We start from the raw sequence: 16225 nt of genomic DNA on the forward strand, positions 1-16225 counted from the left end.
TCAGGCTCGAGTGGTCTTTTGGGACTTGGAGGTGGCTCAGGTGACCCTAGACCTTAGTCTCCTTGCCCATGTCCTTACACCATGATAACAGGAGCACTCCCATGTCAAAGCTTTCTTGCACGGTGTTCAAATTGTGGGGTTTTGTGTATTTGTATGGGTTTTTTTTTTTCAATATGCTGATTGTGCTTTCAGCTCTTGACAGTGGGGACCTGCACGGGGGAACCCCAGTCCTCGCTTCTGTGTGATAGAGCACGAGCTGCCCTCCTTTCCCTCCCTGCCTGCAGGAGATGCTCCCCGTTTGAAAGGGTGCTCACTAGAAACCAGCAAAAAACCCAGCCTTGTTAGCACTGTGGCTTTAAAGATTTTTTTTTTTTTAAGATTCATGTTGGCCAAAGAATATTCTTTTCTCATTGAAGACAGGAAAATAAGGTCATTGTATTATATCCTTCGGAGCATATTTTTTGAGATGCCATTTGTTTAAGTGTCAATTTTGATTTGGTTTTACTGTGGATTTTCTTTCAGGATTGGTTTTCCCCTCTGGGACACAGGGGTTTGTCTTCCTGTTTTGGATGGTTGGAAGCCTGGGCAGCTTTTCCTGTATGATGTGCTCTGTATATAAGTGATCTCTCCTGAAATAAACTCACTTCCAGTTACTTAAGGGGACTCTAATAGCTGCTGCTTTGCTGCAATTGCTCCAAGTGACAAAGAATTTATTGGCTATGAGCTTGTCAAATGGTTCTGTCGGTACAGGATGTCCAGTATTAAATTACTTTTATGGGATAATTTTCCTGTATTAATTGCTTGCACTTTATGCCACAGACCAGTTAAATTGCTGCTTTCCCAGGGCTTGCTCTGTTCATTTAGCAATGTTACAAAATGTATGTGATCTCTTAAAATATACGTATTTAAGACTGCTTGGGGCTCTTTAACAATATAATCAATTTTGCATTCTCTCTGCTTCCTCCAGGTATCCTTGGTGGGTTTCTTGTTTTTGCTAGGGCTGTACATCTCATCCCTGGCCTCCTGCATGGGAGGGCTGTACGGAGCACCCAGGATCCTGCAGTGCATCGCCCAAGAGAATGTGATCCCCATGCTCGCCTTCCTTGGACGTGGGGTTAGTCATCCTTTCTCTGAGATTGCTATCAAGCCTTCACCTGAAGGAAAACTGGTGATTTAAGAAGCCAGGATTTCTACATGTCTGTAGGGTGAGATGGGGGATGTGTGAAACTCCAGGAGGGGAAGGCTTCGGATCTGGTACCCTGTGCACAGGCAGAAAAGCCAGGAAATGCGTGTTTTTGTTAAAAACAAAAAACAAAAAACAAAAAACAAAAAACAAGAGCCCAGCTGCCCACGGTCCTTTCCTTTCCTCTCCTGTGCTGCACCTCCTCTGCCCCAAGCTCTCCCACGGGGCTCAGCACTGAGCAGGAGCAGCCCTGTTTCACCCCAGCATCTTGCTCACCTACCTTTGCACCCCAGGGCTGTTTGTCCTGTCCCTGCAGATGGACAGCCCTTCCTGGGCTGCTGTTGGTTCCCTCCTTCCCTTCCCTCCTTCCCTTCCCTCCTTCCCTTCCCTCCTTCCCTTCCCTCCTTCCCTTCCCTCCTTCCCTTCCCTCCTTCCCTTCCCTCCTTCCCTCCTTTTCTCCCTCAGACCTGCTTCTTTGAGATGTCCCCAGTAAAACAGCCACTTATGATACAACTCTGCCTGTGGGTTTTTTGGCAAACACCTTACCTATGCTGGTGCTGATCCTAACCATGACCGAGGGGGGTACCTAGCTCTTCTCTGCCCTCCTGTCCAGGGCAGAGGCCTGAAGTTTTTGTCCAAGCACTTGGTGAAACGGATCGTAGCTGCCTCTTTATTTTTTTTTTTTCTTCTTTTTAACTGCACATTTTCTTTGAGCTATTCTTTTTACTGCACATTTTCTTTGAGCTATTCTGGTAACTGTATAGCTGAGTACATGACTAGTCATGGTGCTGTGGATTCAGTCTGTGTGCACTGGAGGACACTTTTTTGTAAGATAAGGTGTCTTTTGGACACTATAAAATAAAAACAAATTGAAAGGTTAAGTTAGGGGGCTGCTAAGCTTTAGATATGCTTTGAAACAAAGCCTTGCTTTGAATATAAGAGGCTTTTTCCTTGTCCTCACAAATAATCCTCATTCACACGAGTCATTCTACTGAGGTCAGTCAAAGTACCAGTCACTCTGTAGTCTTGGCCTATACATTCAAAGCAAACTGGTTTTTATGGTTTTCCCTTTTTCTAAACAGGAAGAAAATAATTCCGTCACTCTCAATAACCTGCTGTACCTAACTGGGTACTGAGTGGCTAGAAAAACCTTACGATGTTTTGCTCCTTCAGAGCAGCTTGTAAATACAGAAAAATATTTTATAATATTAGTATTTATGAATGTTTTAAGATATATAAATGTTTTGTAAGTATAATAATTTTCTATCCTTTATTTTATGTTTCTCAAATTAATTTTCTAAAATTAAAACCATAATAATAGCAATAATAATAAATAGTAATAATTATAGGGGAAACAGGAACAATAATGACAGCAAAAACTTCCAGCTCCTGAAGGCAGTTGTCTGGTGATCCCAGAACAGGCTGTTCTCAACTTGGCAACCCTTGTGAAATTCTCCATGATTTAGCAAAGTTGACTGCAAAGTTGATTCCCTGTCTTCCCTGATAGTTTTATTTCTTTCTCTCTCTCAAATTTTACGCTCTGAACTCTGTCCAGGCAGAGTGCCATGATGGGAGGGGCTCAAAAAGAGATGAGAAATCAAAGACAGATCACTTTCCTCGCTTCCTTCTCTTGGACACCTTGAAAATTGTCTAGCTTTGGTTTATGGAGAGTTAAATTTAGTTTGCCCTTACCAATCTGTTCCACATCCATTCTTTTCTGTGGTTGAAGAAAGTGTTGTAGTCACCATAACCCCAGCTGATGGGAAGGACACAAGTGTTTTCTATAGAGTTAAACCCAAGCCAGAGGCATCCTGAGGTTGTCCCATCTGTTCTCCCTCTCAGTACGTCTTTCTGATACCAAAGATGCTTTCTGAGAACTGTGTTTCTTTGTCCCTGAGACGTATTTCTGTTTCATTGTGAAAAGGCATAAGGTCCAGAGCTGGTCCCTTTTTCTATCTCCAGCATCCTCGGCTGCCTAACCTCCCTGCTGCTTTCCTCCTGCTGCTGGGCAGATGTGGCTTGGGTGGATGAAAGGATGAAAACCTCAAGTGCAGAGGCCTCGCAGACCGTGGATTTAGCTCAGCCTCATGTCAGGGCAGGGCCAGAAGCTGTTGATGTGAAGGTGGCACTGCTCCATGCAGGCAGAGCGTCCTTGCCTGTGTCTGGCAGTTGAAGCCTTTCCAGCGGCAGCGTGCAGGAGCCTTCTGGGTAGGCAGCAGTGTGGAGTCCTGTAGAGAAATTAGAGATGAACAGTTAACTCTAATTAACACATTTTATTGCCAGACTTCCCATAAGCCCCACAAATCTCTCTGAAGGTTTATTGCTGCTTTAATGACATTGTTTTACCATGGAGATACAGAGTGAGAGTGGATTAATTTTCCAAAGACAAAGCTTGACTGAGGCTCAGAGGTGAGGTGGGAGCTCAGCAGCTTTTGGCTTCTAGCCTGTTCTTTGATTTATTAAGCTGGTGAGCCTCTGCTTGCACATGCATGCATGTAATTCATGACTAAGGGCAGATGCATTACCTGCAGACCGCCCAGGTAACCACCCATGGCAGCTGAGCAAGTGGGGAATCCTCATGGTGAGGCTCATGCTTATTAATTTAAATGTAAGTTTGCTTTATTTATGAACTAGAAAGGACCCAACAAGACTCCAGTGGCTGCGATTTGCTTAACAAGTCTCATCACCATGGCTTTCGTCTTTATTGGGGAAGTGAACGTTCTTGCTCCCATAGTCACCATCAACTTCATGTTGACGTATATTGCTGTAGACTATTCCTATTTCTCTGTGTCCTTGAGCTACAACGTTCAGCAGAAACCTGATGAGACCCAGATGGAAAACACTAGACCTGCTCACTTTTCTCAGCCTTTAATTTTCAACAAGCCTTCCAGCCGTGTAGCAGATGGACTAATTCAAAGCAGACCAAACGGCACCTTGCTGGAATTCAGAAAAGACATGGACCAGCTTTTTAAACCGTTTTGTAGTGAGCCAGGTACTTGCAAAAAAGAAGGAGCTAAGAATTTAACCCAAAAGTTCAAACGAAAGAAGGCGAGGAAGCCAGCCAAGCAGACGTTACAAGACAGCTTTCTCCTGGATCTCCATCACGATGCTCCCCCAGCTCAGTACAACGGGGATGAGGCTGCAGAGCCCCACGGCGAGAGCCAGCAGGGCCTGGCTGCGCAGAGCTGTCAGCATGACACGGGTCCATGCTCATCACCCGCGGCGGATGCCCCGCGGCCACCCGGGCTGCTGCAGCGGGGGGCACAGCTCTGCAGCGAGACGCCGGCACCCCCCGGCCAGAAGGGAGAAGGTAAGGGCTGTAGGAGGTGGACATCTCCACGCTCATGGGGGAATGGCTTATAACCTTGGTCCTCCCAGTGCTTTCCTGAAGGCAGGCGTGAAAACTAGCTTTATATGGGGATGTCATTTGATGATTCATATCAATAATATCATTTATTCCAGGTGAGGGTAGAGTTCATCGCAGTGCATCACAGGAGAAGTTCCAACGCAATTTCCTGTGGAAGATTAATCACAGGACAGCAGGCAGGAGTATATTTAGTGTAGGGTTGTTTACTATATACTCGTTATTCTACTATGCACTCTTAGTACTGTACCTTAAAAAGATTTCGACTGTATCTTTGGATTTACTTCATCCTGGTGCATGGTGGGAGGGATGGAGCTGTGTGAGTCTAAAACTCAGGCTATCAAAATGCGATGGTCCTCATGCCACCGGTGGAGTCTGTAATTCAACATCCACAGCTATGAGTCTGAATTTGGTTTGCTGGCGATGTGGGTATTTGACACTGTGTGTTTGCTTGGAGTTTGTCATCTTAGTGCTGTAGTGTTTTATCAGCATTAGTCGGTTAAGCTTCATAAACCCTTCCAGTGGAGAAAAGCTATATTTCTCTTCTTTTGCAGATAGGGAAACCGAGGCAGAGCTAGGCAGATGTGGCCTTCAGATGGACTCAGCACCAGAACTGGCAACTTATTTTTTATCTTCTACTTCTTTTTTGTCTTCATTTTAGAGGTTTTGGTTTAACTCTGCCTTACCCCTCTGTCAGCTAGAACTTCTGTTTTGGTTTTCTGGACTCTGCTAATGTAAAGTAGGAAGAAATAAACCACTTCAGCTCATTTCTACTGTCTCTCTTTTTTTTCCTTCTTTTTTTTTTTTTTTTTTCCTTGTAGAATCATCTATAAAGCAACAAAATCCAGGGCTGGGAATTCAGCAAATACCAGAATCCTTTTACTCCAAATTCTGCAACCACTGGGTTTCCTTTGCTGGTGTAAGTAATTTTCTTTTATTTTGAGCACTGGTTTGTGATTGTAGAAAACAGAAGGAAATTCCTTACTTACTGCATTGTAAATGCACCACAGTACTTTAAAATGGCTTTTGTTTCTAGTATTTCAGATCAGCTGAATTAAGTACTCAAGGTACTATGCATCCAGCCATTGAAATTCAGAGAAAGGCAGATGGCATATTAATTAAAACAATAACAGCAGTAAAAAAACAAACCCCAACCCAAACCAAAAACATATAAATTCGAAGTCTAGCATCTTAGGACTCCAGAGATGGATGGCTGACTGGGAAAAAAAATCAGTGTTCCTTTTTTCACTGTATGCCAGCCTGCTTTTCCTTGCCATAGGATGGAGTGAGACATTGGCTTCAGAGCTGTACTGCTTTTATTTATGAGCCAGTTTCTGCAAGCTTGGGGTGGAGTTTCATTAGTGCTGACCTCCTGATACCAGCAGCCTGGCTGTGAAATTCCATCTTTTGAGGGAGGAAATTGGAGCATTCCTCCAGCAGGTTACTTTAAAGAATAAATAACTTCTGAATAGCTTCTGTCTCAAGCTGCTGAGGAGTTTAAGACATTTAAATTCATCTTGGGAAGATGGATTATTGGGCAGATGACAGGGGAAGGGTCAGATATGCATAATGAATGACCCATATGGCTTTGCTGCATGGACAGGGATTTTATAGCTGTGTGTAAAATGTAACAAAACCACTCGAACAACACACTGAAGCCTTTTAGTTTAATCCTTAGATGGAGTTTGACAAATTCAAATTCACTGCTTTTCAAATTCCCTGCTGCTGCTGCCAGCAGGCAGCTCCTGGTGAGGGGTCCCACTGGATTGTTGTGCCGGGGGTGGGATCGATGGGGAGGCTCCTCTCTGGTGATGACATCTTTAGGAGGTTGCACCCAGATGCTCTCTCTGGGCTTGGTAACTAACGTGGCTCCCAAGCGCATGCCATTGCAGTGTGATCAGCTCCTTGCCTTCACCGGGGAATTTGCTTTAAGAAGATGCCCGATGTGTTCATTAAAGCAGATTTGGTTTCCTGTCAGTAGTCAGACTTGGGAGGAGGTTGCAGCAGAACTGAGAAAGGATCAATGGTGCAAAATAAAATCACAGAAGCAAAAACCAGATGCATTTATTCATCCTGGCTCCTTTCCCCTCTGCCCTCTCTCTTCAAGCTTCACCGATTGTGTCAGTCTGGACTCATCTATCTCTTTCTTTGCATGCTGCCCCTTGCTGTTCCTTACCTCACCCATGAAGATGCTACCCCTGCCCCTGTTTGTATGTCCCTTGAGCCAGATCTACCTCCTGAGGTGGTGAGCCTCTGGATACTCCTCTTGGAGCCATGCACCGTAGAGTGTTTTGCAGGCAGGAGATGATGTGGTTCCCCGGGGGTCCTGCTGCACCACTGGCCTCAGCCACCAATGCCCAGGAGCCTCCGTTCACACGCATGGTTGCAGCTCGCATCATTCCTCTCGTGGACGTGCAGCAGGTCCCCGGGCTGAGCAGCAGGTCTTGTGCAAGGAGAGCCTCTGTTGTGTCCCTGTCCCGGGACATCATTAGGAGGGAGACACCTAAAAGGAAACACTCACCAGGATAATTCCGAGTGAGTGCATCCTGGGTCCTGACTGAGCGTGTCTCTTACACAACAGTCCCAAGACCCTGAGAAAGACAGAGTTGCGGAGATGCCATCAGAGCACTGGTTTTGCATGCATTTAAAACCAAGATGCAGCACTTTTGGCAAGAAAAAAAGAGGATTTACTGATGCTCTCACAGCAACTTGAAAGCTCCAGCACTGCCTCAGTTTTTAAAGAGTTTCGGCTAGAGTTGCAATTCATGCTGGTCTTGCCAGGTTGAGGAACAAACTGCTGACCTGGTGTCGGGCTGTGTCTGAAGGTGAGCAGTCCTCCCCGGGCACTGTGCTGCCAGCAATCCCACAGGGCCAGAGCAGGAGGTCAGCGGAGCCTCTGGGCTTTGCAGAATAAAGTCTGTTAGGTTGTCATCATCATATTATCTTACGGACTCTGGGGTAACCCCAAACCCTGTCTTTTCAACAGGCGATTGTGTCCCTCATCATAATGTTTGTCATTCAGTGGATCTATACGCTTGTCAGCCTGGGTGCAGCGGTTATTCTGTATTTCTACATCGGCCAAGTGAGCCCCGGGCTCCCCCTTGGTGGGTACTTTTTGTTTTTCTGTGTTATTAAATATGCTTAAAAATTCATTAAGCCTTAATTTAACTTTATTAGGAATGGTGACTCTTGTGCTTACTATGCAGGTGACACAGTGAATGATGAGGTTTTGCTTTGTTGCTAGTTTTAATACATTTTCTCTCTGAGTTTTTAATTTTTTGTTGGATTCTAACTGTAACCAGCATTGGTTTGAAAGTTTGAACATTATGCTTATTGCTTTATTATACTGTACTTTAAATGGCAAAACCAGATACTAAGACTTAACAGGGATGGCACATTGTAAGAGTATCACAGCAGTGAGAAAAATCTGCCGTAAATACATTTTAATAAACTTAATTAATCAACCTAAACCCACCTGAGAAAACTTTAAGGAAGATGGGAATTATGATGAGTATCTCATTAAATCTCACCATTCATAACTGCAGAACAAGAGAGCCTTTTGATTCCAGAACTAAACAGGTTGAATATTTTGGGAGCATAATCTGAGAAAATACTTTTAGGCAGAGGGCGTTAGAAAGGTCTGTACATGTGATCGGCTTAAACAACTTCAAAATTAAACAGTGGAGCACATTCAGAAAGCAGCTCGTGAGAGCCTACAGCTCCTTGGCACAGCTGCAGGAGGGGATTGCATTGGTCTGTGTCTCTGGGGGGAGAGGCTGATACACACACAGTGTGTGTGTGCTCATGGACCTATGCCTACATACATACGTAGGTGCATACATACATACGTAGGTGCATGTATGCGTGCATGGATGTGCAATTTTTTGTCCAAAAGTTGAAAGAACCTGAGTTCATACGTCTTTTAGGCAATACAGAAATATCTACCTGGTTTTTTTTTTTTAGATTAAACGTTATTAGACACTAGGTAAGTAGATACTAGATTTCAGAAACCCAGACAATGAGAAAACAAAAACCAGTTGTCACTCAGTAGCCATCAAAACATTGCCCAACAATTCTTCTCTTTCTGCTCTTAAGGAACTTTTTTTCTATGTATCTGTATGGGGTAGTAGAAAAGAGCTGAGATTGTGGATAGGACTTGCTAATTTGTATTTTTTGAAATATATCTAAATTTTTAACAAAGTTTTTTACAGCCCCCATATACAAAGCAAAACAGAAGTAAAGTTTTCAGGCTTTGGAGTTTTCTTTGCCTTTGTATATTCACTGTATTATATCTCTGTTACCTGCTTTTGAAGTATTTACCAAAAATTACTTTAAAAAGAATTTCTCAGTCAGTGTGTAGAGGAGTTTGGAATGTGATCTGAGAAATAGCAGCATGATTAGACATTTTTTTCTTGTTCTTTTTTTTGCGTGTGCATTCCCATGCATACACTAAAACAATGCATGGCAAAGAATAAGTTAGAATTGAACACTCAGAATTCAGCCTGATTTTTATTTGGCTGTGAGTCAATGTTATTTTGTGGTCACATAGCACCCAATGATCTGTGAGTTTGCTCTCCAAAAGACTGAACGACCCTTCTGTCTAGAAAGATTGAGAGATGCACTGGATTAAGGACTAGATGAAGACCTTGGGAGCAGAAATGCTCTGGGATTTTGACACGTCCCTTCTTCTTGCTTTTCCTCCCCAGGAGCCTAAGCCAAATTCAGCAGGTGCTGCTGGGTCTCTGTTCTCCTCCCTGTTCCTCACCACAAACTTTTCCTGCTGCTTTTGCTGCCAGCTCCAACACTTCCCTGCCCCTGCAGTGAGCCAGTGCAGGAAACTAACTCTACAGAGAAATCACAAAAAATCAGTGTTGGTGTAATAAGCTAAGCCAGCTCTCTGTGGGGTCAGACAGGAGGGAATGGATGGAGACACCACAGCCACCCTGGCTGAGGGCAGCTGAATGGCTCCTCCTGTCTCCCCATCCCTGCAGTGGGAATGATCTTTGCTGTCCAGGGAGGAAAAGGTACTGCAGCGGGCGTCTGTGCTTTGATCACTGTTCTACTGGGGGTTTCACAGTCTGGGAAAGGAGAGCTGTTCTCCATGGGAAACTTGGGTTAAGTTTCTTGACAGTCATTGAAAAGCCAGAGTGTGTGGGGAGCCTGCAGGAGTGTTCTCACCATGGCAAAATCTTTGTGTACCGAGGGCTAATAACAAGTATGTTGATCTGAGATTTATGCAAAAATTCAATGGCGTAATGCTATTGTGAGAGAATTAGCAGCGTACTGACTTCTCATGCCTTTCTCTGTAGGAGCAGCAGCGAATTTCAGTTTCTTCAGCTGGATTAAGTCGGTTTTGATCACCTTGTGCAGGTTGGTACCAGTCACTTGGCACTGTCTGAGGTAACGCTCGTTGTTCCCGTGACCCACCAGCGTGCACAGAGAGGGATGGCAGAGTTGACTTGCTTATTAACTTCTTGCGTACGCAAAGTAATTGTTAATGGCAAATATAACTGTTTGCTCCCGTTGGACTGGTGTATGGCTGACCATGTAAGTGGGAGAGCTGGAGTCTCCTCTGCCTTATGTGTGAACACATCAGCTGTTAACTATATCTCGGTGCCTGACGCTTCATCTTACCCCAAAGGTCTGTGCTCAACCTTGGTGGCCTGGGTTGAACTGGAAAATCTGGTAGAAAATGAGGAACCGGAGTCTCCACTTCTTCTACCGACCAGTCATTGAAAGAAAATTACTATGGTAGTTGTGGAACAGGCACACGTGACAGCTGTGCTTGAATTTCAGCTGGGGGGAAGCCACAATAACTACAGGGCATATAGAATAAACAAGGTCTTCAGTGAAGGAGCCATTGAGTATTGAGTTTCCATGGGACTGCAGTAGCATTGTCTTGGGGTTTTCCTTCCAAGAAGACCTTAAGGGTTTTGTTTGGTTGGTTATTTACTAGTTTTGTTAATCTGGTTTTATCCTATTAATTATTAATTCTATCACATTTGGGTTTCCCACAGAGGGTAGTGACCACATCTGCTGCTGTACAATGTAGTGGGTTGAGGTTCTCAATCTGTTGGGTTGTTTTTTTGTTGTGGTGGGTGAACACTGTAGTAAGGATTGCACAACATGAGCTATCGTGTGTTATGTGTGTAAATTTGGTGGCTCCTTTAAAATAAGTGGAAGTCCGGGCATTTAAGCACATTGGCACATGCCTAGGCCTGTCTTGCCAGCTCCTTCCTCTGCCCATAGTCCCTATAACGTGGCCACGTGCCTTTGGTCGGGGAGGTGGCTTGAGAGAAGCTGGGGGTGATGGGACCTCTCTTAGGTCCCCAAGGCAGGTCTGTGAAGTGACCCAGAACAGATGAGTCAGTTCTCTTGCATCACATGCATCCCTCTCTCTACCAGACCAGTGGGTGTCTCTGAGTAAGGGGCTGGATCCCTGAAGCCCCACCTGTCCTGCACACCACTTGCCATGAAGAGCTTTGTTCATGCAGCTACTGCTGCTTCTCACGGCAGTTGTGTGAAGCTGCACACTTGCCTAAGTGTTAGGGGATGAGAGTCCAGGTTAGGCAGCCTACCCAGAAGAGGAGGAGTGAGGGGGTGCACTGTGTTTTCTGTATGTATCATTTGGAGTAAGGGGTTGTTCCCCACCCCTTTTCACAACGTCTGCTGGATTGGTAACACGAGCCCGAGACAAGGGTGAGGAGGTGAGGATGGGGACAGGGTGCGTGGGGCTGTGGTGAAGCTCTGCCACAATTCTTCATGGCATGTTGAGGCAGACCCTGCTGCTTTGTATACTGGACACTTGTCTGTCCAGTTCTACCTCAGCATCCAGAAAGATTCGTGACAGGTCATTTTAGGTTGGTGCAGCTATGATGATGAAGCAGGATTTTCCTCGTGATAGACCTGAGGCACATTGAGGGACAGTCTCCTGCCCGTCGTCAGAGGGTCCCCACAGGAGGCTGGTTGAGATGCAAGGCTTGATGGAGAGTTATTGTGTGTGGAAAGGAGAAACTATCCCTCCCACAGAAGCAGCCCCAGTTCTCGTGGGTAGAGGTGCTGTTGTCATAAGGGGATTTTATCCTGCAGGTTACCAGACCAGTACAGTCCTTAGTGCTTTGATCAGTGAAACTGGTGAGCAAAGACCCTCCCGAGGCGGGCTGAGTGGGAAGCTGGTGAGTGCCCAAGGCAGAAACTGGTCCTGTTTCTGTCTCCTCAAAGAGTGCAATCCCTGCATCAGCCTTATCCTAATGCCAGGGCTCCTGCTTATGCTGGCACAAAGACAATTTTGACTCTGCTTGGGGGTTGGGTGGGTCATTTTGAAGCCTGATTTTGCTATGCTGCAAGAAATAACATTGAAGTAATTTACTGTTTTTTTCTAAGCTTGGTTTCCTTGAAATCCGGGCAAGATGTTTTAATGAATTGGAGGTAAAGAAATCCCATTAGACTGCAAGAGATTTGAAGGCAACCAAAGATCCTTGACACCTCTAAGGCTCTCAGGTGCTCAGTAAGGTCTGAGTCAGTTCTATATGATCTTACAGTTTTGATTTGCAGACGTGCAGTAAGGTTTTCTTAAAGGCAGTCCCTGGGGTAAAGAGATTGCAGAAAAATCTCCTCTTTTGTTTAAAAGAGTTACAAAAATAATTGTGCACGAAAGTTTAGGAACGGGTATTTTTCAGTAGAAATGGTTCACGCTTCTTCTTCTGCATGGTGTGGAAAGTGTTTGCCATAGCCGGTGTCTAAAGAGGAAACTTATTTGTTAAGAAAATTTAGATTTTCCAGTGTTTTCTGGGAAGAGTATATTATTTGTGCGCCTTCTCAGAAAAATGTTTTCAGATTAGCTCTCTGCCTTCCAAGGGCACTGAGGATTTAGCCTCTTCTTGAAGTGCCCTGCCTTGTTTGCACAGTCGGGAGCACGGCTGCTAATGGATGGCAAACAAAGGGTGATGCAGGCACCTCTGCTTCTCTGTTTGCAGGAGAAGGCCATCTCCCAAGGAGCAGATCGTAGTGACACCGTCCTTTGCAACAGTTGGCATGGAGACCACACAGCTCACCGAGGAGAACGCGGACTTTGCCTCGCGGGACCGCTATCACCAGTCCTCGCTTATCAGCAGAGAGGAGTTTGAGAATCAGTTCCAGTAAAGGACACAAAAAATCAAGCTGTCACTTCAAAAAGCATTTATAAATGCTAATGGGTGCCATGGTACCTTGTGAATACTTGAATATATACGAAAAGGATGTGAATAGTTACATATTCGAGGCTTGTTTGTTTATGCAAACTACAACATTGCTGGGTTTCAAATCTTATGCAAAATGGGGACAAAAATGCAAATGAAAGGGCCAGTCCAGGGAAGTGGTGAGTTACTGAGGAAAATATAATCCTTTTAAAGAATTCAATTATAAGCACTATTGAGCTCTAAAGACTGTTGCTGCTATGAAAGCTTGCAACACCCCATTTCGAATGTCCTCTGGGTGACTAGGGATGCTTTGTGCCTGGGAGCGGTGACCTCGGCAGCAGGAGCCAGCGCCCCGCTCCCAGCTGTGTCACGGATGGATGTGACCTTCCAGGTCAATTCACTTCCCTTGGCATGAAATTGCCTGCTTGTAATACAGCAATTTTCTACCTCAGCATTTCAATTACCAAGGTCTTAGAAAATACTTAAAGGCATTAGACAATAGGCCAGAATCAGTGGCAAGTGCAAGATGAAGAAATATATTCACAACTGGAGTCGCACATTTAAATGCAGTAATGCAGTATAATGACCTCTACTGTAAAGCTGTGAAATGATGTCTTAGAAACTGTTGATAGTGATTTCCCACATCCTTTCTGACATGACACCTGGGACCTGACAACATAGCTGGGTCCAAATAGAGCATCTCCTGACTGAAGGGATGGATGTTTCAGAAGTGCCTTAACAAAATATGTTGAGCCTCATCTTTGATTATTTTGCTTAAAGCCCATCTCCTGTTGAGCTCCCACCGGGAGCCATTTCTCCCACTGTCATGATGTGGGATTTGGGAGGTTCAGCTGGGGATGCTGCAGGATTTCCCGCACAGATCTTAGGGTTGGTGGGCAGTGGCTGTGGGGTGGAGTGAGGTTTTACACGGACACCCCCATCACTGTTGCTTCTGCTCCCCAGGGGAAAACCCCTCAGCTGAGAGCTGTGGTGCCTGCAGGCAGCAGTCCTGGCAGAGACCCACAGAGGTGGGAGGGAGGGATCTGGATTGAGGCAAGCCCCAGCACCACAAATCAGTTCTGATGCTACAAGGAGGGGAAAATCACTGCCTTTCCCTTCCTTTAATCTCTGATGATTTCAGCCTTTAAATTATTTCTTCTTCTGTGCAATAAAAGCTCGAGACACCAAGAACTCTTCTCCGTCCTTGCTGTGGGCACCCTCAATGCCTTTGAGCACCATTCCACTTGTCAGGGCTCGGTGCCCTGGCATTACCAGCCATGGGGGACCCCATCCCATCTTATGGTCTGGCCGCTGCAGCTTTGGCTCTTCCAGTGTTCTTACAGAGGGAAGCAAAGGAGGCTTACTGCTGAGATGAAGAAGAGAGCAATCCTGGTGCACTGCAGAAAGCGTATTCATTTTTCAAGGTGACAGGTCTTTTACTAAGTATTTTTAACCTTTATTATCTCAGTAGAGGCAAGAGGGAAGTTACGCTTGTGTGGCCAGCTCTGACCCACCTCAAGTCAGTCGTTCTGTGTTGGAAATGCTCCTTCCAGGGTTCCTTCCTCCCATTGCCATTTGCCTTTGGTTTTCAAAGAGTGTGTTGTGATGTGACTCTGTCCTGAAGCTTTCCCTGGGTTCCCTGGGACCAGCAGCTCTAGAGGACCCACCCTGTGCTTGTATCATCCTTTACCTTAGCAGCTACTGCTGTTGTGCAAACTTCAAACAATCCTTGGTGATGATCCGCTGCTGGCAAGCCACATGATGCTGTTATCCCATGTTAGTTTGGTACACAACTATAATGCCGTTACTGTAAAATCTTTTATTTCATAAAGTCCCATCGCATCAAAATATTGCGGGGTGCCTTCCCTCCCAAGATGGGGGTTGCCCAGCCCTGTGTTTCTCTGTAGCTTGTACAAAAGAAAACCTCAGAGCACAGCATGAAGTGATTAACAGGCAGAAATTCCTGGGTTAACTTTGTTAGCTGTTAAACAATTCAGTTCCCTTAAAATAAATCAGCAACCAGGAGATCCGGAGGGGGAGGATATGGGTAAGGTCCCTTGGCTGTGCACCTTGCTGAGGAGCTGTGCTGGTTGAAGCCAGATGACTTGGTGGTGGTGGGTGTTTGCCTCTCCAACACCGTGATTCCTGCTTATCCCCAAAACAAAGATGTGAGGGGCCAGAGATACAAGCAGCTTCTCACTTGGTCTAGCAGTATTGGGAAGGTGCCCCACAGCTTTGCTTTCAGCTAATGTAAATCTGCAGCATCTGTCCCCTTCCCCTGCCACCACCATCCTGCCACTTCAGCTCCAGCAACCCTTTGCACCTGCATGCCCTCTGGAAAAATTTTGGTTGTGTTCACTGGCAAAGCCTCCACTGGCTACCCTAGGGAGGCACCATGCTGTGCAGGGGCTCGGTGAGAAGACGTCTGGAGGGCTCTGGGGCACAGGGATGGGTCATGCCTTGGTGTTTCTGGAGAAAGGCAGTGGAGGAGATGCTCTGCAGAGCATGTTGTGATGGGGGGTTCTGGTATTTGAGCTCCATGTGCTGCTGCTGGAGAAACTCTTCCACCTCCTCCCCTCGCACCACCAGCACAGCAGGAACCAGCTCCCTCTACCACCCAGTAAGTACGGGCACCTGGTCCTTTCCTCCCCTCATGTCTGTGAGGGAGGAACACATTGCATAGGGCTGGTTTCCCTGCTGCCATTACAGGTCATGAGTAGAGCAACTTTCCTGTTCAATGCCTGAAAAGGGACATGCTGATCTTTTCTGGAGTGTTAGCTCTGGCACGGTAAGAGTGGAGGGATGCCTTGTTTTAGCTCTGATAACCCCACAGACTCAGTAGCGTTGGAGACTCGAGTTCAGGCTGTACAGATAGGCAGGGCTTTGCACATCAGGGAAGCCCTTCCAGTGAGAAAGAGAGCAGCTGCACTGCCAAAGATTGGGTGTTGTCTCACAAATGTCTGTAGCTTCTGTAGCACAGAAAAAACTGTGTGAAATTAGGGGTAGGGATTTATTAGCTTCATGTTTAGTGGTTGAAGGAAAGAAATCCGGGTGGGAATTACCACAGTGAGTGGGAACGTGCTGCTTTCACCCTGCCAGGAGCCAGGCTGTGACTCCAGATTTTGCAACTTTCATGAGTATTCAGGTTCCCTGAAGGTGGGTTTGGGACCCAGCTCTGAGCACCGTATGTCCCATAGAGGTTATATAGGTTGCAGTTTGGTTAATGTCATTGTGAGAAGGCTCTCCTATCTTCTAAGCCATGTGAGCTTTGTTAGTATCTATAATTATTTTCAGTTGGAAATTTTACTTTTTAATTATTAATATTTGAAAGATGAGAAAGTTTTTCAGTGGATCAAGGTGTGAAAACTTTTGTTTTCAAGAGGGATGTGAATATGAAAGCTCAGTTTTGTTTCTTTTTGAAGACTCTGGCTGTAAATCGGTGGCTCTAGTTTTGATGACTTTCTTTGCAGAACATACAAGCACAGAAGGCAGTGAAGGATA

General features: G+C 45.5%; 1 protein-coding gene across 1 annotated transcript in view; it reads left to right on the forward strand.

Annotated features, from left to right (window-relative positions):
- The window catches only part of SLC12A8 (solute carrier family 12 member 8), a 54105-nt gene extending 40209 nt beyond the window's left edge, over window positions 1-13896 (forward strand). Inside the window, exons 9-14 of the mRNA XM_009964754.3 lie at window positions 968-1114; window positions 3818-4493; window positions 5369-5466; window positions 7534-7651; window positions 9857-9917; window positions 12524-13896. Of these exons, the coding sequence (XP_009963056.3) occupies window positions 968-1114; window positions 3818-4493; window positions 5369-5466; window positions 7534-7651; window positions 9857-9917; window positions 12524-12689 (1266 nt within the window). The 3' untranslated portion in view covers window positions 12690-13896. The remainder of the gene's footprint in view (window positions 1-967; window positions 1115-3817; window positions 4494-5368; window positions 5467-7533; window positions 7652-9856; window positions 9918-12523) is intronic.
- Window positions 13897-16225: the final 2329 nt, after the last annotated feature.

The sequence above is a fragment of the Tyto alba genome, unplaced genomic scaffold (assembly GCF_018691265.1).
Source record: "Tyto alba isolate M040663 unplaced genomic scaffold, T.alba_DEE_v4.0 Super-Scaffold_7, whole genome shotgun sequence".
NCBI classification, from domain to species: Eukaryota; Metazoa; Chordata; class Aves; order Strigiformes; family Tytonidae; genus Tyto; species Tyto alba.